This window comes from Lepidochelys kempii, chromosome 19 (genome assembly GCF_965140285.1).
Source record: "Lepidochelys kempii isolate rLepKem1 chromosome 19, rLepKem1.hap1, whole genome shotgun sequence".
Classification (NCBI taxonomy): Eukaryota; Metazoa; Chordata; order Testudines; family Cheloniidae; genus Lepidochelys; species Lepidochelys kempii.
In genome coordinates, this window is record NC_136398.1 from 19,670,391 (window position 1) to 19,694,640 (window position 24,250).

At 42.1% G+C, this 24,250-nt stretch overlaps 1 protein-coding gene across 5 annotated transcripts in view; it reads right to left on the bottom strand.

Moving 5' to 3' along the window:
- KDM1A (lysine demethylase 1A) overlaps window positions 1-24,250 on the bottom strand; it is a 181,340-nt gene that overhangs the window by 140,483 nt on the left and 16,607 nt on the right. For 3 of the 5 annotated variants that reach the window (XM_073317368.1, XM_073317370.1, XM_073317372.1), the window contains exons 3-4: window positions 18,694-18,753; window positions 14,542-14,675 (exon numbers count right to left, since the gene is read on the bottom strand). In XM_073317368.1, coding sequence (XP_073173469.1) covers window positions 14,542-14,675; window positions 18,694-18,753 — 194 coding nt within the window. The remainder of the gene's footprint in view (window positions 1-14,541; window positions 14,676-18,693; window positions 18,754-24,250) is intronic. The other 2 variants (XM_073317369.1, XM_073317371.2) reach the window with 1 other exon arrangement.

Consider the following 24,250-nt stretch of genomic DNA (forward strand, 5'->3'; position numbering starts at 1 on the left):
CTAGTGACCACCTATGAAAAGTTTGGTTTAAGTGACTGCCCAGCATCCAGAGCAGCATTCCAATCCCTAGTTGCCTCCATCCCCAAACTCATGGTCTGGATCTCCTTGTCCAGGCAGTCTCAGTCTCACCCCCACCAGCTCACAGTCTCCTTGCCCTTCCAGTGCCTCAGCTTCCCCATTTTTACAAACAGGAATAATAAGACTAATGTCCATTGTAAAGTGCTTTGAGATCTAAAGATGAAAAGCACAGTCCTAATCTTCCCCTATCCTCCCAGTTTCTCCCCCTTTCCAGACCATCTCGCCAGATTTCTCGGTCTCAATCAACTTCCTGGTATGGCTTTCATTCCCTCTGCGTTCAAGTCAGATGGCTTCCTCCTTCATGATGTCTGGGTGCAAGCGGGGGGGAGGGGGAGGAAGAGGCGAGGCATTGAGAGTACAGGAGAGATTGGCACCCTGCTTTCAGCTTCAGTGGCCGGCCCACTCTGGAGCAGCCGGAAGCAGCCATTACATGGAACATCTAGCTTTGTCCCTGTAGCCCTGGCCTCTGAGAATAGCACATGAACAGTCTGGTCACCACTAGGAGCTGTGAGGGGTTCAAGTATGCTCAGCAATGACAGAACTGGAGATTTAACTGTTAAAATTAAAGAAACCTCTGATCATGCACAAACTGCAATTTTTCAAAGGACTTCTAATTTCATCGAATTTAGACAGATTTTCAGAGACAGCAAGAAACACATCCCTGACACACAGACCACCTGCCACGCCTGCCAAATGTCAAATCCCTTCATCAAAGCATGGAGGTGCTAGAGCTGTTCAAAGAAAAGGTGACAAGAATGCTTTAAAACGGGCAAAACATTTTTCCCCAGCATGATTCCTGATAACAGCTGAACTTTTTTAGCGGAAACTTTCCAAAAAGAATTTCAGCCTTAGGCAAACACTTGGCATGGAAAATTTCAGCCCAAATGGTTAAAGTTCTGCGAAGTTATAAGCAACTGAAAACAGTCTTATAATTGGAAACGTCAAGCAACCTTAACAATAGGCAATACTGCTAGCCCCGCTATATCTACTCATGATATGTGGGAGTCAAGAGTATGAGGGTCTAATTCGTCTCCTCTTCCTTATTTTATGCTCTTTGTATGCATTTTCTACATAAGCATTGGGAAGTGTCACTTCTCTCACAGAAGCAATGTCAAGCTCTACGGCCCTAGTTTTATGTAAAGTTTTATGTAAAATATTCAATTCAAAATAGTAGCACTTCACAGAGACTGAACTTACTTTGCACTTATGTCAAAGTGCAGGACAACAGAGAAGTAGAACCCAAAACTGACAAAAACCAAGCTTTTCCCAATTTCTGGATATATTTGGTAGCAGAAGTGTCCAAGTGTGCTTTTTACACCATTTGGCAAGAGAAGTTTGCAACCTTATTTTGGATTTAGATCTTGACACAGTTAAGTATGGCATCTGAAGACAGAATTACTAAATGGGGCTACATTTGAAGTCCACTTGGAAATTTCAGCTAGCAGCAAATGCCTGTCACTTCATACAGGTAGCACTTTACACCTGTGCTCCATGGTCTGCATTAGTCTCCTGTTTGTTCCTAATTATAATATAAGATGTTGGTCTCAAGCTACAAAGCCCCAACTGGTTTGGGTCCTGACTACATGAGACACCTATCCTGTCCAGTAGTACTGCAGTAGAATTCCCAGCCTAAACAAGAGGAAACTGACATCAGATTTGTCAGCAGGGCATCCTCAACTCTGAAGTTCACTTCCCTTTTCCCAATCAAAAAAAAAAGTTACTTAAAAAAAACACCATACTTGACAACATACTACAGGACCCATCTTTCCCCAAGTGGTTTGGTTTAATGAGATATGAAAGTACAAGCACACACAATTGTGTAGGAGTATTTGTGATGGGTGAAGAGATTGTGGAAATACAAGCATACACTGTTTACACATTTCGAATAGTCTAGCAGTTCCTCTGTATAATTTGTGGACTTAAACAGCATATGTGATGGCCATCCCAAACTCTCATGAATAAAATCCTTAGAACATATTATGTATTCTCTATACACAAATATTCACCCTTGTTTGTATATTATAGTTTTTGTGTCAGCAAAACCTAGAATTAGGAGGAGAGTGTTCATTACAAACCAAACCTGGTCAGGGAAGCATACAACAGCTTTCCGCTCTGAAATGCAAATAGGACAGAATCACATTCAGTGTCTCACTCAAGAATCTACCAAAGTTTGGGGACACAAATGTCACCAGTCATTGTTCTAACTGCAATGGAAAAAAAACACAGCAGACCCCGCTATATTTATACTAGAGAGGAGCTAAAAATTGCCAGAGTCCCCATTTTAAATGCAATTTTCTCTCTCTCAGCTTTTTGACAACCTCATAGAAGAATCATAGAAGATTATGGTTGGAAGAGACTTCAGGAGATCATCTAGTCCAACCCCCTGCTTAAAGCAGGACCAGCCTCAACTAAATCATCTCAGCCAGAGCTTTGTCAAGCCAGGCCTTAAAAACCTCTAAGGATGGAGGTTCCACCGCCTCTCTAGGAAACCCATTCCAGTGCTTCACCACTCTCCTAGTGAAATAGTTTTTCTTAATATCCAACCTAGACCTCTCCCACTGCAACATGAGACCACTGCTCCTTGTTCGGTCATCTGCCACCACTGAAAACAGCCTAGCTCCATCCTCTTTGGAACCCCCCTAACTTCATCATCTGAATGTTTCCATGTCCAGTGTCAATACAAAGATGATTTTATCTATTTATTTATTTATTTTTATATGAAGGAGGGGGAAAGGAGATTTGAGAAAGTCCTTGGGAGACATTTTCAGAGTAACTCAGCAAGAGAAAATTCAGGACTTTTTTGCATCCACATGACTCAAGCATTAGAGTCCTTAAAGTATGTTGCTTGGCAAAACCCTCTAGACCTCCCCTAGATGCTCCTCTAAATACTGGCATTTTGTGCTCGAGTTTTCTATATTTGATTTGTGTCTCAGTGAACAAAATCCTTCAACCATCCAAGTTTGAGAAGGAGGATGAAACAGTGCTCCACTTAAAAAAAATATATAAAAAAAAATCACTGCAACTTTCTATTTGTAGGATATTGCAGAAACAACTCAACATTAAAACGTGAAGTATGGAACATACATAGGTCTCAGGTGTAGTGTGCTTTCCTACCTTTAAAAATAGTGTAATAACTGAGTTATGAATGTTTAAATATGCATCACTGCTCATGCATAGTAGAAAATGCCCATCCCTGCGTTTGTATGCTGGGGCAACTAATGAGAGTGCCAACTGAAAATCTTCCTACTTTTGAAAATATCACATGAATTTTCTTCAAAAATGCCTTGTTTAAGTTCCAGTTAGGTTTATAGCCTCATGGTGCAATTTTCAAAAGCATGTAGAGTAGGATTATGCATTTGACCGGTCCAAAAAACAAATCAGTCAACTGACCAGTCAAACATTGGTCAAAAAGTTTTAAAGTACCAATTTATTGGAACAGTAACAAAAAAGAGTAACACATTATGGTCTCCAACAGGCATGAGTATCTAAGGCTAACCCTAATTACAAAAATCAAGTTAATTAACTGAGATATTTTAACTCCAAAAAGGCCAAAAAATTAAATGAAATTCTAAAAAGAATTCTTTTGAGCAATGTTAGGTTAGCATTTAAATATGAATGTTTTTTAAGACTGAACAGTTACAAAAAGAAAAGAAAAAAATTAAATTAAATAGAAATAAAACACTTAGCAACTATAAAATGAACTCATGCTAGATGGTAGGCAGCAGGCCAGCTCTCCAAGCATCTTATTTTTCCACTATCTCTTTATCTATATCTTTGTCATCAAGTTCATCAGTATCTCTTTCATCTGACGAATATGGAGCCCAGCAATTACAACACAGTGACATTTCAGATTTAATTAGCTGAAATCATGAAATTTACAATTTTTAAAATCTTATGGCCATGAAATTGACCAAAATGGACTGTGAATTTGGTAGGGCCCTATTTATGACAAACGTTGATGGAAAGTATGCCAAGTTGTTTTCAATACTGAATACTCCTGGGGAATTCTGTGTCACTGCGCACGTGCAAAGTTCATGTCTCCCACAGACATTTTTTTTTGCCCCACAGAAAATAGATTCTGAGGAGGTGCTGCAATTACACCTTTCACCCACTAGGGGCTGCTGTGGAACCAGAACAGAGGGCAGACAGCCCAAAGCCACCAGCTGTGGAGAGGGAGGAGTCAGAAGCTGCGTTCCTCAGTGCCCTGCCCATAGGGCCAGGTGAGGAGACACAGGATATGGGGGGTGGGGGGGGGAAGAGACAGAGCAGGGCACACAGGGCTGTGAGGGGGTCACAGACCGGGAGATGTTCAGAAGGGCCAGGTGTGGGCGGGAGACAGACTGGCACAGGCGCTACTGGGGGTGACAGCACTGAGCCAGGGGCTGAATCGGAGTGGGGATGAAGGGACACATGGGGACACGGGGTAATTGTACTGTGTTATTTTGACAAAATATTCAGAATTCTGCATAATTTTAAAATATTGTGCAGAGAATTTTTAAGCACAAAATTCCCCCACGAGTAATGAATGTTACAAGCAGGTACAACAGAACCAAAGCCTAAAATTAGTCCAAACAAAAACATGTTAAAATAACTCGAGGACTATGTTGAAATCATGCTTGGTAGAAGCAGAAGATATGGAACTAAAAATTAATGAATGAAAGTTGGTGTGTAGGATATTAGGCTTAATTAGTGGAAGGACTATGCCACTCATCACCGGGTCCTTAAAGAAAGAGACTTTGGGAGAAGAATATGGAAGAAAAGACTACGGCTACTGATGCGAGCTTCATCAGCCTAGCTGCCTGCCCCAATACACAGAGTCTATTGGGAGACTGGACATTCTTCATCCCAATCCTGAGGGATATCCGAGCCAGACTGGGCCATAGAGAGGAATCCAGAGGACATCACCACCCCTACCCACCTCCAGATGAAGCCCAAAAACCACTCGAGATAAAACAGGATCAAACTAACAGCAGTACTAGCCTCAGCTCATCTCAACTAACTCTCTTCAGCTAAAGGGAAAGGGAACAAGAAATGTTAAAATGAAATCCTTACCTGATAATTTACTTTTTAAATGCTTTAACTAGCTTTCCTCAAGAACATAACAATGGCCATAATGGGTCACACCAATGGTCCACTTAGCCCAGTATCCTATCTCTTACAGTGGCCAGTGCCAGACGCTCAGAGAAAATGAACAGAACAGGGCAATAATCCAGTGATCCATCCTCTGTTGTCCAGTTGCAGCTTCTGGTAATTGAAGTTTAGGGACACCCAGGGCATGGGGTTGCACCCCTAACCATCCTGGTTAATAGTCATTGATGGACCTATCCTCCATGAATTTTTTTTTTTTTTAAAAAACACTTTTGGCCTTCACAGCATCCCCTGGCAACAAGTTGCACAACTTGACACTGCATTGTAAGAAGCTGATTTAGTTGGGGTTGGTCCTGCTTTGAGCAGGGGATTGGACTAGATGACCTCCTGAGGTCTCTTTCAACCCTAATCTTCTATGATTCTAAGTACTTCCTTGTTTGTATCTTTTCCGATTCTTTAATAAAAGCTTAAAAGGATTGTCATGGTGTTTGTGTCATGGTACTTAGCAGACTGAAGTCTCTGTATAACGAACCTTGTTTAACGCTGTTTATATTGGACAGTGACTAAGTTATGTTACTTATGGCATGCATCCGATGAAGTGAGTTGTAGCTCCCAAAAGCTTACGCTCAAATAAATCTGTTAGTCTCTAAGGTGCCACAAATACTTTTTTTTTTAAGTTATGTTAACTTCATCCCATTTATTCCATCTAAATTAATACAATAGTAGGCAGCATTATGTGCAGGAGAGATCACATGATTCTTCCATGATATTTTAAATCGGTTATATTTTTCTCTTCAGCTTTTGTAAGTGGACTGCGTTCCGTATTCTCACAGAATATATTTCCTAGCATTCAGGAACTTGTTCTTGGAATCAGATAGCGTAGAACTATCATTTTCAATATTCTGAATGGATTGAGTGGTTCAAACAATGAAAATGAGTTTTGCACCGAAGGACAGTCATCAAAAAGATCAGTGTGGATTACTTGGGGGCAACACATAGCCACCCTTCCTCAGAGGCTGGCTGAGAAGCCTGCTTTTATACCTGAAGATCTTTGAGACACTTAATAGAAGATGCCCACTGAATACAACAAGGGATTATTCAGTGTGGATGAAACTGAGTGCTGTACTAAATGACAATTACTATTTGTTTTTGAAAAATTAGACCATGCTTTTTACATTTGACATTAGAACCTTGCCAGATCTTCAACATCACTGATGAAGAGATGCATTGCATGGGTATCACACCCATAACACAAGTTGTTAGATACCAAGCAGCTTTCATATTAGCTGCATTGTTAATACCCAAAACCTTCCATGGACCCAACTGATTGATTATATTTTTTAACCGATCAGTACTGCTTCGCAAGCAGGCTGGCTAACCTAGTGAGGAGGGCTTTAAACTAGGTTCACCGGGGGAAGGAGACCAAAGCCCTGAGGTAAGTGGGGAAGTGGGATTACGGGAGGAAGCACGAGAAGGAGCGAACGAGAGGGCAGGGCTCCTGCCTCATACTGAGAAAGCGGGACGATCAGCAAGTTTTCTCAAGGGCCTATACACAAATGCAAGAAGCCTGGGAAACATGCAGGGAGAACTGGAAGTCCTGGCACAGTCAAGGAATTATGATGTGATTGGGATAACAGAGACTTGGTGGGATAACTCACATGACTGGAGTACTGTCATGGATGGATATAAACTGTTCAGGAAGGACAGGCAGGGCAGAAAAGGTGGGGGAGTTGCACTGTATGTAAGGGAGCAGTATGACCTCTCAGAGCTCCAGTATGAAACTGCAGAAAAACCTGAAAGTCTCTGGATTAAGTTTAGAAGTGTGAGCAACAAGGGTGATGTCGTGGTGGGAGTCTGTCATAGACCACCGGACCAGGGGGATGAGGTGGACGAGGCTTTCTTCCGGCAACTCGCAGAAGTTACTAGATCACAGGTCCTGGTTCTCATGGGAGACTTCAATCACCCTGATATCTGCTGGGAGAGCAATACAGCGGTGCACACTCAATACAGGAAGTTTCTGGAAAGTGTAGGGGACAATTTCCTGGTGCAAGTGCTGGAGGAACCAACTAGGGGCAGAGCTCTTCTTGACCTGCTGCTCACAAACCGGGAAGAATTAGTAGGGGAAGCAAAAGTGGATGGGAACCTGGAGGCAGTGACCATGAGATGGCCGAGTTCAGGATCCTGACACAGGGAAGAAAGGAGAGCAGCAGAATACAGACCCTGGACTTCAGAAAAGCAGACTTTGACTCCCTCAGGGAACTGATGAGCAGGATCCCCTGGGAGAATAACATGAGGGGGAAAGGAGTCCAGGATTGCTCGCTGTATTTTAAAGAATCCTTATTGAGGTTATTGGGACAAACCATCCCGATGTGTAGAAAGAATAGTAAATATGGCAGGCGACCAGCTTGGCTTAACAGTGAAATCCTTGCTGATCTTGAACACAAAAAAGCAGCTTACAAGAAGTGGAAGATTGGACAAATGACCAGGGAAGAGTATAAAAATATTGCTCGGGCTTGCAGGAGTGAAATCAGGAAGGCCAAATCACACCTGCAGTTGCAGCTAGCAAGAGATGTTAAGAGTAACAAGAAGGGTTTCTTCAGGTATGTTAGCAACAAGAAGAAAGTCAAGGAAAGTGTGGGCCCCTTACTGAATGAGGGAGGCAACCTAGTGACAGAGGATGTGGAAAAAGCTAATGTACTCAATGCTTTTTTTGCCTCTGTCTTCACAAACAAGGTCAGCTCCCAGACTACTGCACTGGGCAGCACAGCATGGGGAGGAGGTGACCAGCCCTCTGTGGAGAAAGAAGTGGTTCAGGACTATTTAGAAAAGCTGGATGAGCACGAACCCATGGGGCCGGATGCGTTGCATCCGAGAGTGCTAAAGGAGTTGGCGGATGTGATTGCAGAGCCATTGGCCATTATCTTTGAAAACTCATGGCAATCGGGGGAAGTCCCGGACGACTGGAAAAAGGCTAATGTAGTGCCCACATTTAAAAAAATGGAAGGAGGAGGATCCTGGGAACTACAGGCCAGTCAGCCTCACCTCAGTCCCTGGAAAAATCGTGGAGCAGGTCCTCAAGGAATCAAATTCTGAAGCCCTTAGAGGAGAGGAAAGTAATCAGGAACAGTCAGCATGGATTCACCAAGGGCAACTCATGCCTGACTAATTTAATTGCCTTCTATGATGAGATAACTGGCTCTGTGGATGAGGGGAAAGCGGTGGACGTGTTGTTCCTTGACTTTAGCAAAGCTTTTGACATGGTATCCCACAGTATTCTTGCCAGCAAGTTAAAGTAGTATGGGCTGGATGAATGGACTATAAGGTGGATGGAAAGTTGGCTAGATTGTCGGGCTCAACGGGTAGTGATCCATGGCTCCATGTCTAGTTGGCAGCTGGTATCAAGTGCAGTGCCCCAAGGGTCGGTCCTCGGGCTGGTTTTGTTCAATATCTTCATAAATGATCTGGAGGATGGTGTGGATTGCACACTCAGCAAGTTTGCAGATGACACTAAACTGGGAGGAGAGGTAGATACGCTGCAGGGAAGGGATAGGATACAGAGGGCCCTAGACAAATTAGAGGATTGGGCCAAAAGAAATCTGATGAGGTTCAACAAGGACAAGTGCAGAATCCTGCACTTAGGATGGAAGAATTCCATGCACCGCTACAGACTAGGGACCGAATGGCTAGGCAGCAGTTCTGCAGAAAAGGACCTAGGGGTTTCAGTGGACAAGAAGCTGGATATGAGTCAACAGTGTGCCCTTGTTGCCAAGAAGGCCAATGGCATTTTGGGATGTATATGTAGGGGCATTGCCAGCAGATCGAGGGATGTGATCGTTCCCCTCTATTCGACATTGGTGAGGCCTCATCTGGAGTACTGTGTTCAGTTTTGGGCCCCACACTACAAGAAGGATGTGGAGAAATTGGAAAGAGTCCAGCGGAGGGCAACAAAAATGATTAGGGGACTGGAACACATGACTTATGAGGAGAGGCTGAGGGAACTGGGATTGTTTAGTCTGCGGAAGAGAAGAATGAGGGGGGGATTTGATAGCTGCTTTCAACTACCTGAAAAGGGGGTTCCAAAGAGGATGGATCTAGACTGTTCTCAGCTGATGACAGAACAAGGAGTAATGGTCTCAAGTTGCAGTGGGGGAGGTTTAGGTTGGATATTAGGAAGAACTTTTTCACTAGGAGGGTGGTGAAACACTGGAATGCGTTATCAAGGGAGGTGGTAGAATCTCCTTCCTTAGAAGTTTTTAAGGTCAGGCCTGACAAAGCCCTGGCTGGGATGATTTAGTTGGGGATTGGTCCTGCTTTGAGCAGGGGGTTGGACTAGATGACCTCCTGAGGTCCCTTCCAACCCTGATATTCTATGATTCTATATAGGACTGCGTGGTGATATTCCAATGCACAACTGAGTGAATAAAATACTGGCTGTAGAGTTGACAATCTCATAGTGACTGAACTCCATACATCCAGACACTACAGACATGGAAGGAGTTTGCAAAATAAGACCAACAACTCACTTTTTCACATCAACCGCTTCAGCACCCAGAAGTCTTCCTGCAAGCAGCTTCCTACTTGGTACTTTGTAAATTGGATGCAACTTATAAAAAAAATTCTAGCCTAAATAATGGTTTTCAACCATATGCAAATAGATGGTGAATTTGTTTTTCTGGTCATGGGACAAGCTATTCAAAAAACTTCTTAAAACCAATGTAATGATCACTGGAAGACTTTCCAGGAGCAGGAGTTTTCAATGCTGAAGCTGATGAAGTAGCAAAATTTTAATAAAAGATGAAATGGAATTAGCTTCACTTTCATTGTCACTCATATCACTTCATTAAAAAGACTCCATACTTTGTGATTATGCTGGTGAAGACTAATAAAAAGGAGAATGCACAGATAAAAATTTTTGATGCAGACATCTTTTCCCTTTCTTGCTGTTTGACTGCAATATTTGACAATAGCTAGACACATACCACAAGAATTCAAATGTATCTCCATGCGTCACATACTTAGAAGAGAACTTGCGCTAAGCTTTAACAGTTTTTCCATGGTCATGTCACCTTTTGGGGTGCAATCCAGACCAGTGAGAGGTTGTGTTACTACCAGCTCTGTAACCCTGGGTGCCTTAAAATGCTCTGCTGCTCGCAGCCACCACACAAGCAAGCACTGAGTGTCTGTACGATAAGCAGCCCTCATTCAGTAACACTGACTTCAGCATCCTGCTTGTTACACCACAGGCATGCTCTGGTCTCCACCAGCCTTGGTTACTACTAGCCAAGTGACCCAAACACACCCCATTCCCAAATTTCTCCAAAACTGTCTACCCTGAAGTGTCCAGCCCTCTCCTAGATCACTTGTTTTGTTCTTTAAACAGAAAACAGCACTGGCTTGGTTTAGATTTAAAAATAAAAAGTTTATCCATCAGGATGTAAGTGATGCCAAGTAAAAAAAACAAACAAACAAACAAACAAAAAACACCAAGGTAGAGATGGTGAGATGGTTACAGGCAAATAAAAGTGAAAACATGCATCTAAAAGTCTAAAACAATCTAGCAAGGCACAGTCCTTGTTTAAGATGATTTAGTTCATCCAAATGGCTGAATGTCTCCCAGTCAGGCCCTTCCACAGAAGTATGAGTGCTGGTTTCCCTTGTCTTCTTAAGTGAAAGATAACTCTCTTTCCAGTCCAGTAAAACTCCGACAGGCATTTCAGAGTTCATTGACACTGCTTCAAGAAGTGGAACGGCTTTCTGGGGGGTAAAGTCTCCATCTAGCAGTGATAGTTGAGTAGTTTACTCCATCAAGCTAATAAGAGGAGGAGGTAACAACTTTGATGTAACTGTACCTTCACGGTCTCTGCCTGTTGACCAAACTGGTTAAAAAATTGTGTTTGACATGTCTGGATCATAGACAATTCCCCATCCACTTTATGAGTTTTGATGGTTCTGTTTACTGCATACATAAACTGCAATTTCATTGACACTGGTCACCCTGCTTCCTTTGTATTCGAGGCCTATGTAGACCTGTTTCTACCTTGTTCAAAGAGAGATTCTGAAACATATCAGAGGTCATCCATAACTTCACATGCAGCATCATCACACATATTCCACAAGGATATTGAACAGTGTGTTATTAGTTTTCAAATGATACTTAACGCATAATTTGTACAACTCTCATTGCAGTAGTGTGTAGGGTGTGAATACAGGAGTGCTTAGAGTCACACAATAGTAAGAAGTCCATACAAATGATTTTGGCTTTCCTCAACTCTGCACAAGTTATATCACTTATTAATGTCTCATGATTTCAGGAATGCTCTCTAGATTAAGTATCACTTCCATTTAGGTCAATTTTTAACTCCTGCTATTTCAGAAGATTCCAGCCAACTAAGATGTTTTCAGGTATGATGCTCTCTCTCAGGACTGTTACACTAAAAAGTTAGGTTGAAGGAAGCCGCCTTAAGTCAACCTGTTAATATATGTGTCTACACTACTGGGTCCTTTACGCCAACCTGAATCATAGAATATCAGGGTTGGAAGGGACCTCAGGAGGTCATCTAGTCCAACCCCCTACTCAAAGCAGGACCAATCCTCAACTAAATCTTCCCAGCCAGGGCTTTGTCAAGCCTCTGTCGACTTCTGTAATCCAACTCTGCAAGAGGAGTAGCACTTAGTTCAATTTTCATGGGTTGACTGTGAGGTAGTGCAGATGCAGCATTGCGTAATTTGACTTAATTGGCCTCCAGATGGTGTCCCACAATGCTCATCTGCTCTGGAGATCATTCTCAACTCCGCTGCACTGCAGCCAGATATACAGGAAACAGGCCCTCCCCTGCTAAAGCCCTGGGAACTTTTAATTTCTCATTTTCTGTTTGATTAGTATTGGGAGCATGCCAGCTTGAGCACAGATGATCAGGGACACAGGCAGGAGGTGGATCCATTCTCCCTGACAGCCAGAAATATTTTTAACTCTGGAGCCCTGTGGGTTGCAGGACATCACGGTGGCCGACTGATGCTGGGGAAGGCAACTCCTCTGGTGAGTATACAGCAAGGTACTGTGGCTCTCTAGATTACAAGAGGCTGCTCCAGCTACGCAGAAGGTGGCCCTCGAAAAGACTCTTTATGTGGACTGGGATAGCCTGGGAACCCTCCATGGTTATCTCTAGGAAACTTTTATGGAGGTACTCTGCAATCCTTTGCAGAAGGTTTCTGGGCAGGGCAGACTTAATTCTTTCACCACGGTAGGACACTTTCCTATGCAACTCCTGAATTAATTCAGCTGGCATCATTGCGGTACACAGCATAGCAGCATAAGGACCAGGTCTATACCCAGATGCTTGCAGCATCTCCTTCCTTTCTGCTTCTGTTGCCCTCAGGAGACTGATATCACGTAGGGTCGCCTAGGACAGTGGTTCCCAAACTTGTTCCACCGCTTGTGCGGGGAAAGCCCCTGGCGGGCCGGGCTGATTTGTTTATTTGCCGCGACTGCAAGTTTGGCCGATCACGGCTCCCAGTGGCCACAGTTTGCTGCTCCAGGCCAATGGGAGCTGCTGGAAGCAGCGCGGGCCGAGGGACATACTGGCTGCCACTTCCAGCAGCTCCCATTGGCCTGGAGCAGCAAACTGCAGCCACGGGGGAAGTTCTCATTAAAAGTAATCTTACAAGGAAAAAAGAGGACATGTAGACCCAACCCACCCACCCACATTCCGGATCACCAAACCACGTGGCCACTAATGTGCCTTTACTGTGCTCGGCAAGGGTCGGCAAATAGTTTAAAGTGGCTGATAGGGGACTGGGGCCCCACATCAGAGATTCCGCCGTTTCAGAGTGAAAACGTTCCCTCCCCCATTCATAACAGCTTCCCGTGGTGCTATGGGGAAGGACCATTGTTTGAGTAGTTACCTCTGCTCCCGACATGAGCTTGCCATAAACTTCATTAAAAGAGCGGTCACCGGCGACCCCAGGGGGAGAGGGCGCTACTCACTGTGGCTGGAGCAGCAAAAAGGCACAGTGCACAGTTATGGATTCTGATTATGTTATGGCTTGCATCTAGTGTAATAAGGGGTTTTGTTTTGTTTTTTTAATGAAAACGGCCTTGCAATGGAAACATTTTATTCATGTACAATGGCGCCTTTATTTTTTCCCCATGACTGACAACTGGAAATGTGTGTCATCAACACCTGAAAGCAGACTTTTGCTTATTAGGAGGAGAAAGAGAATGTAGAAGGACATGTTCACTGAGATAATGAATGCCTCCGGAACAGCTGACAAAAAGCCGAGTTTGTTCTAGAAGATCTCAGCCAATCAAGATGCTCACCTTTCAGTTGGTTCACGTTTTTTCCCCCACAACAGATGGCATTAGTATATAGTAAAGTGAGCAATCACAACCTTTTAAGTAAGCTTGCTAACATATGGCAACATGATGCAATCTAAAATGTAGATTACCGCCTACATCAGGGCATTCTTGCTGAAAAAATCTGAAAAGATTTAACCATAGTCAAATAATAGGTGGTCAGCTGAGATTATTTGACCATTTGCAGTGTTTTTGTAGCTATGTTGGTACCAGCACATTAGAGAGACCAGAAGAAGAGGCGTAGCTCGAAAGTTTCTCTTTCGCCAACATAAGTTGGTCCAGATAAAGACACCACCCTACCTACCTTGTCTCTCTATTATTTGACTGGTCAATTGACCAGGTTGCCAAGCCAACACCTAAGTGACTTGGACACATTTGAAAATCCCATCCGCAGCACTTGCATTTATGTTTTAATTCAAAATATCATTAATGTAACTGAAAGACACAGAAGCAGTTTGATTCACTTAATGAAAGTTCTTTACTGAGGATAAGTGACAGGCATAATTCGATGTTTCAATATTTAGGCATTTGAGTTCCATGCATAAGCAATTTTTTCTTTAATTTCCTTAAGTAGAAAATGTTTTCAGACTTCTTATGCAACAAAATTAGCTAAATTTCTCAACAGGCTTAGACTAAACATAAAAGTTTCTGCCCAAAAGGAAACTAGTTGAAAAAGTTATGGACAATCGAAAAAGAGAATCTTATATGAGACCTCTATTTGTAACCTTAAGAATGTGCACGGCATCCAAGCAACAGATTCAACATCAGTACAGATTTGCCTATACTGCCCCTCAGAAGAATGCCTCAATTCAGAACTTGCTAAGAACTACCTGTATTGACTGTGTGTGTGACAGGTTTCTGAAACAGAATAGCTCATCATAGAAACCATCAATCACCACAAGAAGCAATCACCAGACAGAGCCATCCAGATGTTCTTTGCAAATTATTAAAAAGATAAACTAAAAAGATAAAAAGATTAAAAAAACTGTTCCTATCAAAGTTCCTAATATTTAAGAACTTACTGTGCGATTCCTGATGTACAGAAACACTTTCTGAGTCTGCTGCGGGCCACTGATGATGTCTGGAAAACAAGCAGCTTCTTGAGAGGTCATACGATCATGCGGAAGTCTACTCTGGAAAGCTGCACCCTCCACACCTAAAAAAAAAAAAAGAAAAAAAAAAAAAAGGGGTATGTCTTACAAGTATTCCAAAAGCAACTGATATGTTAGTGATTTTACTAAAAAGCTCCCCCCTCCTGGTCAAGACACTTGAATATCCATATATAAGAATGCGCTAACTGGTTTCGTCTAACACTTCCACCAGCTCCTTTTGTCTATTTCTGCAAGCCAAAAATATCTCGGCCAGTGCTTTGAGGTACAGATCAAAATTGGGCATTAGCACTAGCACCACTACAAAAGAACACAGGATTTAGAGAACAAGCAACAAGTAAAAGTGAGGAGATAAAAAGGTATGAAAAGAAAACTAAACTGTTTATCAGTAAGAAATAACTGGTTTAGATCTCTCTCTCTCTAAGCTCTATAAACCTTCAGGAGACCCCTCCTAAGCCAAGTGGGCTGTAAACCACAAAGAGGACAATGTATAGGTTCCTCACATCTGCTCTCCAGCTTTCAAGGGTTTGTCTAGATTAACCCTGACTCAAACACTGACTTCTTTTCATAAATCTAGAGAACCCCACAGTCCATCCCTTTAGCCTGACAAACATACCCATAATGTGTACAGCAATGGAGTGCAAATCCATGCAAGAGACTGCTATATTTTCCTGAGTGAAAGGAAAGGGAAGGAATTTTATCTTTTCCTAGGTAATGCAATGCTTAAAGTCTCCTGCTGGACATAAACTAGGAGTCATTTCTCTATATGCAAAGATAGCGTCCAATTAGGGCACCTGAACGTTTAACATTCTTGGAACAAATGGAAATCACAGCTTGCAGAAAACTGCAAGAACAGTATTAGCTAGACCATATTCCTTTAATTACAGTGGAACACAGAAAACTAACTACACACAAGTCACAAAAAAAGTGCACAAAAACAGACATCTCTGCATATAAAGGAAAGGGCACATCTGGACTTCACTTTAAAGGTACATCTTACAGGCAAAAAAAGCAGGACAAAAAATACATCGAGAGGCAAATATCAGTGAGGTCAATTTCAAAATACCAGGTGACCTAGGAAGGTTAGAAATATAAGCAGAAAAGCAGCTAAACTGGAAAAATACAAGCTAATATATCCAAGGAAAAAAATGCCAAAACACAGATTATGAAATGAGACAGATAGTCAATATTGATGCTGGAATCGTTCAAGAGATGGTGGTAGGCATCAAATTAGATACGACTTTGCAGTGTGTTATGGAAACAAAAACATCTGTAAACATGGTTTTGTTATGGAAACAAAAACATCTGTATGATTTTAGGTTGGATGGGCAGAGGCACCATGTTACAGAATGGGAAGGAGGTGGGAGGGAAATTATCCTCTTTATGAAGGTCTGGTGAAACTGTTCTGAGCATTTTTATACCATAAAGACGAAGACCAATTTGAAGGAACTTAAAGAAAACTATTAAGGGGCTGAAGAGAGTGATTTATGAGGAAAGATTAATAGAGCTAACTATGAATAGCTTGACTGCATGACAACCAAGAGTGAAGACAACCGACTAATCATTGGCAGGATCTAAACACCACAGAGGCATGTAACTGTGGCACGTGGACCCAGGAGATTATTTAGTAATATAAACTGAAAATAAAAACTGGAAAAACTAGGTTGAATATCAAGTAAGGTTTCCTGACAGCAGTATCTATTAGGCTATTGAAAAAAGTCGCCTACTGTAGAGGGTAAAAGACCAATTCTTTGGGTAAGGTAATAAGTGTTCACTAGCCCTGAGGATGGGCTACTCTATAGTTACTTTCCATCCGTCTATAAATCTGAGATTCACTGTGCAAGTATGTGTGTATAGTAAAAGTACCCTATATATACTGTCAAGTGAACCAACCTGAAGCTATTCATCACCCCCTGCACTACCTTTAGCAGAACTGACTACCAGAGATTAAGTGCCCATAACACCAAGTAACAGTGAGGGGGAAGAAAAAAAAAAGTCTTAAAACATGGCTCTTAGAGACAAACTGAACAAATGTCAAACATGCTGTCTAGACTGTTTTAAGAGTTTTTACTGGAAACAAAGGGACTAACCAGAGACTTTCTGAAAGAACACACCACCAAGCATGTTGTCCAAACAACTAATGCAAAACTCCCAATAAAACCTTTGGAAAGAATCTAGATACATAAACCAAATCCCCTTTCCACTGAATATGGCACCGTCAGCAGAGTTTGTGTTTCACCAGTTTTAAGAGACAAAGCTCCTGCAGCTATAAAGAACCTTAAAAAGAAAAACCTTCAGCTCCTACAAAAGGATTTAAAGGGATGGACCAAGCAGGGGTTTATTTTCCCTAAGGCCGTGTTCACAGCTCAAGAGACTATAGGCTTTAAATTAAAAGGTCACAGAAACAAGCTGCCTTTGAATTAGCTTTCACAATTAAAGGCTGAGCAGAAATCTTTACTTTTATCTTGTTTGTGAACGAAGACGGATACTGAGGAAACAGACCTGGAGATCAGAATGGAATAGGTGTAAAATATAATCCACAGACACCAGCAAAATATTTTAATATGGCCCACCAGCCAGAAGAGCTCACTTAAAACCGAACACCCTTCTAGTGGATTGCTTGCAATTGAGCAGGCTAAATTTAGATCACCTTGAGGTAGGTTAAACTATTCCCCCTCTACTCTTACATGAGCCATGCTTTATGAAAAATCTCAACAAGGAATGGTAGAGTCTCATCCTGGAGGATTCACACATTTATCTGACAGTTTTTCTGTGCCTCTCTTTATGATTAAGGTGGTTCACCACCACAGATTCTCCTCTACTCCTCTCTTTTAAAAACACACGCAGATTTACTACTTCCTGACTGCAGTACCAACCATTAATGAATATTTAACCCAACATGCATTTTGGTACTCTCCTTCCTCACAGGACACATCCCAAAAGGATTTTGTTGCCCATTGCTCCATCAAAAAAACCCAAAGAAACAAAAAACAAACAAAAAAAACCACACCACACATCTTACTGGGACATTTTCAGATGAAAAACTCCTTCAGTACTCAAAGCAACACATTCTACTCTCTTGACAATTTCCAGAAATTAGTAATCATTCATTCATTCATTCATCCATCCAAGTGGGTAAACCACGCTCCCAGAAACAGTTTGATACTGATGTAACATGTATAATTTGCAAACACGCAGTGTTAAAAAGTCCAGGGCAAAAAAAGCACTGTGTCCCCTCTAAGTCTGAAATATTTAAAAAGGGATCTCTATATGTGCTGATACCAAGGTCCAAAACATAACCAGGCTCCTTCATTTAGAATGGTGAGAATGAACCCCAGAGATATCTTGAATTTTGTATTTGCTTCGAAGAGATTTACTTCTTCACACTCTAGAATGGATCTTATAACTCCTTTGATTAAAACTCCATGCCTCACTCCTCAGGTGGCACAGGCATATACTGGCATGGTTTGAGGAAGATGAATATTTTGGTAGCATTCTGAAAGTACTTAAAAATAAAGAAAGCAATTGGTGGGGATTACAAGCTAAATGCATACCCCTTATATTGATACTTAGGATCAAATGTTGGCTCTAATTCATGAGCCAGTCTATTAAAACATGGACTAACCTACCCCATAGGTAAGTCTTCTGTGCCAAATGCTGGGAAATTGCTCATGAACTCAATCCTTTCAAAAACATATGGGCTTCAAGTGTATTAGAAAAGGGCCTAGCCCACTGAAGCCTGAAGCTCAGTACCATTCTAATGGGTAAAAGCTGGCTAAGCAGGAAGTACCCTTTCCCATGTTTGGTCTCCTCTGAACATGGAGAGGAGTGGAGGGATGAGAGATCGGCCTGAGGGATTTCAGTGTAGTTTTACTTTCCATTTACTTAGTCACTATAGCCTTCAATTGCAATTAGAAGAGATTCCTCCCTTTCTCAAAGAGGAGTAAATGTCTCCTATACCTCTTGCTAAGGTCTGAACACCCACACCCATGCGCACTTGCAAGCATCAATCCCTCATTTGGCGGCTCTTGCTATTAAGTGGCAAGCATCAAACGCCACCCTCACCTGATGCTTGGCCGTCTCCATACCCTCCAGAATTGTCGTCTTGAAGTCCTCCTGCTTGCCCTGTGGAAGGAAAGAGGAGAACTCAGGGACCTTACTCCATAAGTTAAAATCATATTTGGACATAAAGGCCTGGCAGTTGGCGATTTAAGTATTAAACTTCACCAACTAACTAAACACATTTTCTGAGAATTCCATCTTCTGGAATACAGGTCCAGGGCACCAAACTTCGTAGTGTTCTAAAGTTTTATCCTTATTATTGGAACTCTTTAAATCACTCTTGTGGGAAAGGTAGAAGCACACAGTATGTAGCATTCCTGGTGGCTAAATACTTATGATCAGCCTTATTAATAGCTGGGAATGGAATAATAAGATTACACTTCTTATTACCAATTTGAAGATTGGTTGGATGGGTACACTGAGAGCCTACGGGTCTAAAGCTGCAAGAATTTGATAATCTTGCCCTAGATATACCTGCACTCTCCAACTGAAATGGGATAGAGTGAATCATTCTGAAAAAAATCTATTATTTTCAAGAGAGCCTCTTCCTTCTCGTCCATAAACCTTTCCTTGAAGCACAAACCATCCAAGGTTCAGCCCAAAAATATCTGGTTCAATGCCCTTGGTTCACCTACAATCCATTAGAACACTAAAACAACCCTAGAAGCAGTGTGTGTCAATACTGTTGACCCACAGAGCACTGATGTGGACATCTACACACCCAGGTATGCTGTAAGGTATTAAGTACTTTGAACTTTTACTATATCCAGAGCTAGACACATAAGGAAATGCAAAGCACCAAGCAGAAAGATTTGAAGAAGCCCCAAAATTACCTCAGCTTACATAAAAGTCCTGGATAGCAGTCCTGAATAAAAATACTAACTGGAAACTGAGTAATTTTAGGAACAGGGATAAGTGTGGCTGTGATCCCTATGGGAGCAAGCCTTTATAAGCCCCCTTCTCATGCATCACTAACAACCTCTATGGGAGGAACTACCTCAGTTTTGCTCACAGAACATGCACTTCTATGATTGGATGGTTCTGTCTATACATCTTCTCAGCTTCAATGAGCAGGAAGTAGTGGAATGATTTGAAGATATCTAAGCACCATTTGGTAGTCTAAACTTATTTCGAGGCTCCTTCAAACCAGAATGCTTCACGGTAATGTCCCAACACCCAGCAGAGTTCCTAAAGAACAAATCTTCTATGCTCAATGGAAGAGACTTCTAGGGCTCACAGTGGCTAATGGGACAGTAGCCTCTCTCAGATCACAATGGCTCAAAGCGACATCCTCAAGTATATCACACAGTTATGGCCCCCCTGAGGTACAGAGAACACTGGTTAAGATTACTTGTTTGGGTTGGGGGATCCTTTTGTAGCAGTTGGGATACCGTCTGAAGCTCTTAGGGAGAGTCTCTGACATCCTAACTCAACATACAAATTTGAAAATTTACCTTCCGCTCCAAATCTCACCATACCATTTTTATCAGGGGTTAATCAGATATTTGCATGCTTTCTGAACTCCACTGCACCCCAAGTCTACACATAAAATGAAAATAGACAATAGGAAACAGACAACAATACAACTCTATAAAGAGCCCCACAGAAGTTGCTACCCACACAGAGCTTTAGGGCACTCCAGTTCCAATGTGATCAAGAGTCAGTCTCCTAGGAGGAGTGTTAGTTAACTACACATTTTCTATGGGAGATGCTGGTCCACCTGTAATGGCCCATAGCAGGTGCTGCACATACATTTTCACTCATCTGAAGTAGAGGACTAAGATTTCCTTGCTTACTAGTTAACCAAATGGCTATTGTTGGGGAAAAATCTGCTGACAATTTTTATACCCACTACTGATTTTTTAGAGCGCTTGAGCTAAAAGTTATTTGAATGAATAATGAATGAGCACTCAGAGGTCCCAATCAGAACGGGGTGGGGGGGAGAAGAGGGGGCTATTGTGCTCAGAGCTCCACCACCATATAGTAAGAGAATGCCTCTAAACCACAAAGTTTATTTGCATATCAAGTCACACACTCATGCCGTATGTACATTAGGAAACAGATCTCTTGCTTTCACTAGTCTCTCTGAACTAGTGCTGACAACAAGAGTAGATAGTACTGAGAACATCTTTGTGCTATTACAGAATGTGTGATGCATTGTATTTACACTTACAACAGTCAAATGTTTTCAATACCAGTTCAGAGATACCCACTACTGACTTGTACTGTTAGCAGCAAGTCATTTTCTGAGCACAAATGAGGTTTAGAGTTACCGGAACACAGCACAGGTTTTAAAATATATTTTTGAGAACACGGAGGTAGATGTACTGTATATCAGAGAAATGTCTAATCTTCCACAGGGGGAAGGTCATGCTCCTGCTGCCTTTTCCAGAGCAGCAACAAACTGAAACTGACCCAATCTTTGTCAATATCACATGGTTCCAGCTGAACAAACTTATGTGCAGAGGAGAAAATTCAGCAGCCTCTGCCTCTAGAGGTGAGTGGGGAGGGGGGTAAAGAGGAGTGTTCTCAAAAGCAGCCAAGGAGAAAGAGGTAGGTAGAAGAATCCATTTTACTTTGCTCTCATTCATACAAGAGAAACAATAGCAAAGGGTAGCAAAAGGTACCAGTCACCAATACTATTCAAATAAAGGCAGTGGGAAAGTAGCATAGGAGGCCTAAAATTTCATGGAAGGAAGGAAGGAAGGAAAGAAGGAAAGAAAGGAGACAAATCAGATGAGACAAAGAGCACAGAGCTGCCATTGTGGGGAAGCGACAGTACATTACTATGGAGCAAATTCAATCTTGTTCTCCCTTGGCAAGTAGCAGCTATAAACATTACTGATCACAAACTAAAAAGGCTGACAGAGGACTAGACAAATGGGGTAGGAGTGGGGAGAGAAGCCACAGGAAATGGGGCAAAAAAATGAAACTCCAAGTTGATGAAAGCAGAGAGGAAAAACCCAAAGGAGGGGAGGGGGAAAGAGAAAGAGAAAGAAGAAGGTTGCTTAATTTAAAGGAGTATAGTGGTATCCAAGAACTCAGATATAATTAAACAGACATAATTAGATTGGTAACAGAAAAACCTGTAAAACCTCCCTCTACTCTTTTCAACTGTGCTGGTTCCCCTACCTTGTAGAAAAGGGGAATTAAGCTTCTAATACAATATTTTTAAAGTTACTTTAATTATTAAATACCCCTCTGACAGCTGTTTTATAATACTGAGGGCCTTTTTCATTAAAGCTTGCAATTCCAGAATGCTTTACTGGTCCAGCTATGTCAGAACATCTGAAAATTGTCCCCATACAGCACACCCATCACATCCTAAACAAGGCCCAGAGCTTTGCTACCTTCTAAACTGTGTTACCACAGGGTGGAGGACATTGTTAATTGTCTTTACTATCTCTTGGAACAGCAAAGTAAACAAATAGCTAGGTTGCAAAATGATGTTCATTGTTAAATGAAAAGCTAATCATAAGGTTGCAAAATTTACAATTTGTTAAGAAATGCAAAATGTTCTTACAGTAAGATCAACTTGTCCACTTCGTACCTATTTTACTTCCTAGTCCTCTTTTCTTGCTTACATATATCCATTAAAATTTGTTTATAATACTAAGTATAATAAAACACAGGTCATGCAATGCAGCCAAGTTAACAGTGATGCAGAAACTAGATTCTGCGTTTTCTGATTTTTTAATTTTAGCTGTGCAATGCTAATCTACCATTACTGTACTTTCCGCATTTAATTTCTTATTTGTAAAGCTTTTATTCCTAACATAATATTCCTAATTAAGCTTTAAATTTCATGCTGAGGTGAATGGGAGGAGACATGTTACCACAATGAGTAAATCTACATTGGAAAAAGCTATCAATGGAACGTGGAACAGAGTTCCTGAGTTTGCTGCTAGTATTGTTTCGATGAAGAGTTTTCAGCAAGACTACACTCACAGCAGAGCAGCAAACGTTTTCATTTTTTATGTTTGCTGTACCCTAGCAACTAAAAAGACAGACTAACATGCTCACCAAAATGCATATTTAGGCATATTTTACGAATATAAGAGCGAAAAAGGCTAGAAATTGGCTATGGGAAGAAGCTCTTCTAGTTACAGTCTTTTTTTCACAAGTTCAGCATGTGTCAATGTTTTTTGCATGTTCCAAGGGCAGCTAATACAACAAAGATAGGACAAAACAGCCTGGAATATAGCACATTCAAGATAAAGTAACTCCTCACTTAAAGTCCTCCGGATTAACATTGTTTTGTTGCTGATCAATTAGAGAACATGCTCATTTAAAGTTGAGCAATGCTCTCTTACAACACTGTTTGGCAACCACCTGCTTTGTCCACTACTTACAAAAAGAGCAAGACTTTGGAGCTGCTAGTGGGGGCTTGGAACCAGGGTGGACCAGCAGCCCCCCCCCCACATAAGCTCCCTGCTCCCTTAAGTTTCCTGTGTGGAAGCCGCCCAAGCAGGCTATCAATTGCCGGGCAGTTCAGCTGTCTCTCCTGCCCTCTGCCTTGGAGCTGCTCCCGGAAGACTCCTGCTCGCCATGCGGGGGAGTGCGGGGAAGGGGTGCTAATGTCAGGGTGTCCCACTCCCCCTGCTCCTGTACCCCCATCTCCACAGAGCAGGGGGGACACAACAGGGCTCAGGATGGAGGGAGTTTGCTGGCAGCACCTGTTGTCTCAATTTGCTGATCTACTTAAAAATGCAGGTCAGTAATGCGAGTGTCTCTCTCACACACTGCGTGTCTGTCTCTCTCTGCCATGCTGTCTCCCCTCCCTCCATTCATGCTGCCTCGTAGAGTGGGAGGCTACATTAACAACAATGTATTAACCCTTAAGGGCTCAGCCAAGTGCAAATTCACCATTTAGCAGCAAGGCATTCCGAGGGAAATATTCCACCCTCTGACTTTTACCACCTCAACCAAGCTTCACAATCATCATTGCTGTGTACAGTATTAAATTGTTTATTTAAAATTTGTGTGTGTTATATAAATAAATAAAATAAAATAAATAAAAGAGTCTTCTATTTGGTGAAAATTTTTTCCCTGGAACCTAACTTCTCCCCCCCACCCCCGTTTACATTAATTCTTATGGGGAAATTGGATTTGCTTAACATTGTTTCACTTAAAGTAGCATTTTTCAGGAACATAACTACAACATTAAGGAGTTACTGTACATCTAACACTTCAGCTATACTATACACTACTGACAACACCACTTAGCTTCGGATGGAAGCAGCCAGCTTTTCACTGCGGCACATAGCTACACGTACATGTGTAGCTATGTGCTGCAGTGAAAAGCTGGCTGCTTCCATCTGAAGCTACATGGGTCAGTGAAAGGCTCTGGCAACGGGGAGGCATCAGGGAAAGGCTACAGCAGCAGCTAAAAATAACAGCGTGGACACGGAGGCATGGCTTGGGTAAATAGAAAGCAAGTAGGGCAGGGTACCTACTTGCACTCTTACCCACACCCTTTAGTCTCTCTTCATTCACGTAAGCCACGCCTCACTGGCTACACTACTAGCATACCTGTGCTGGGGGGACACGGGAGGAGGAC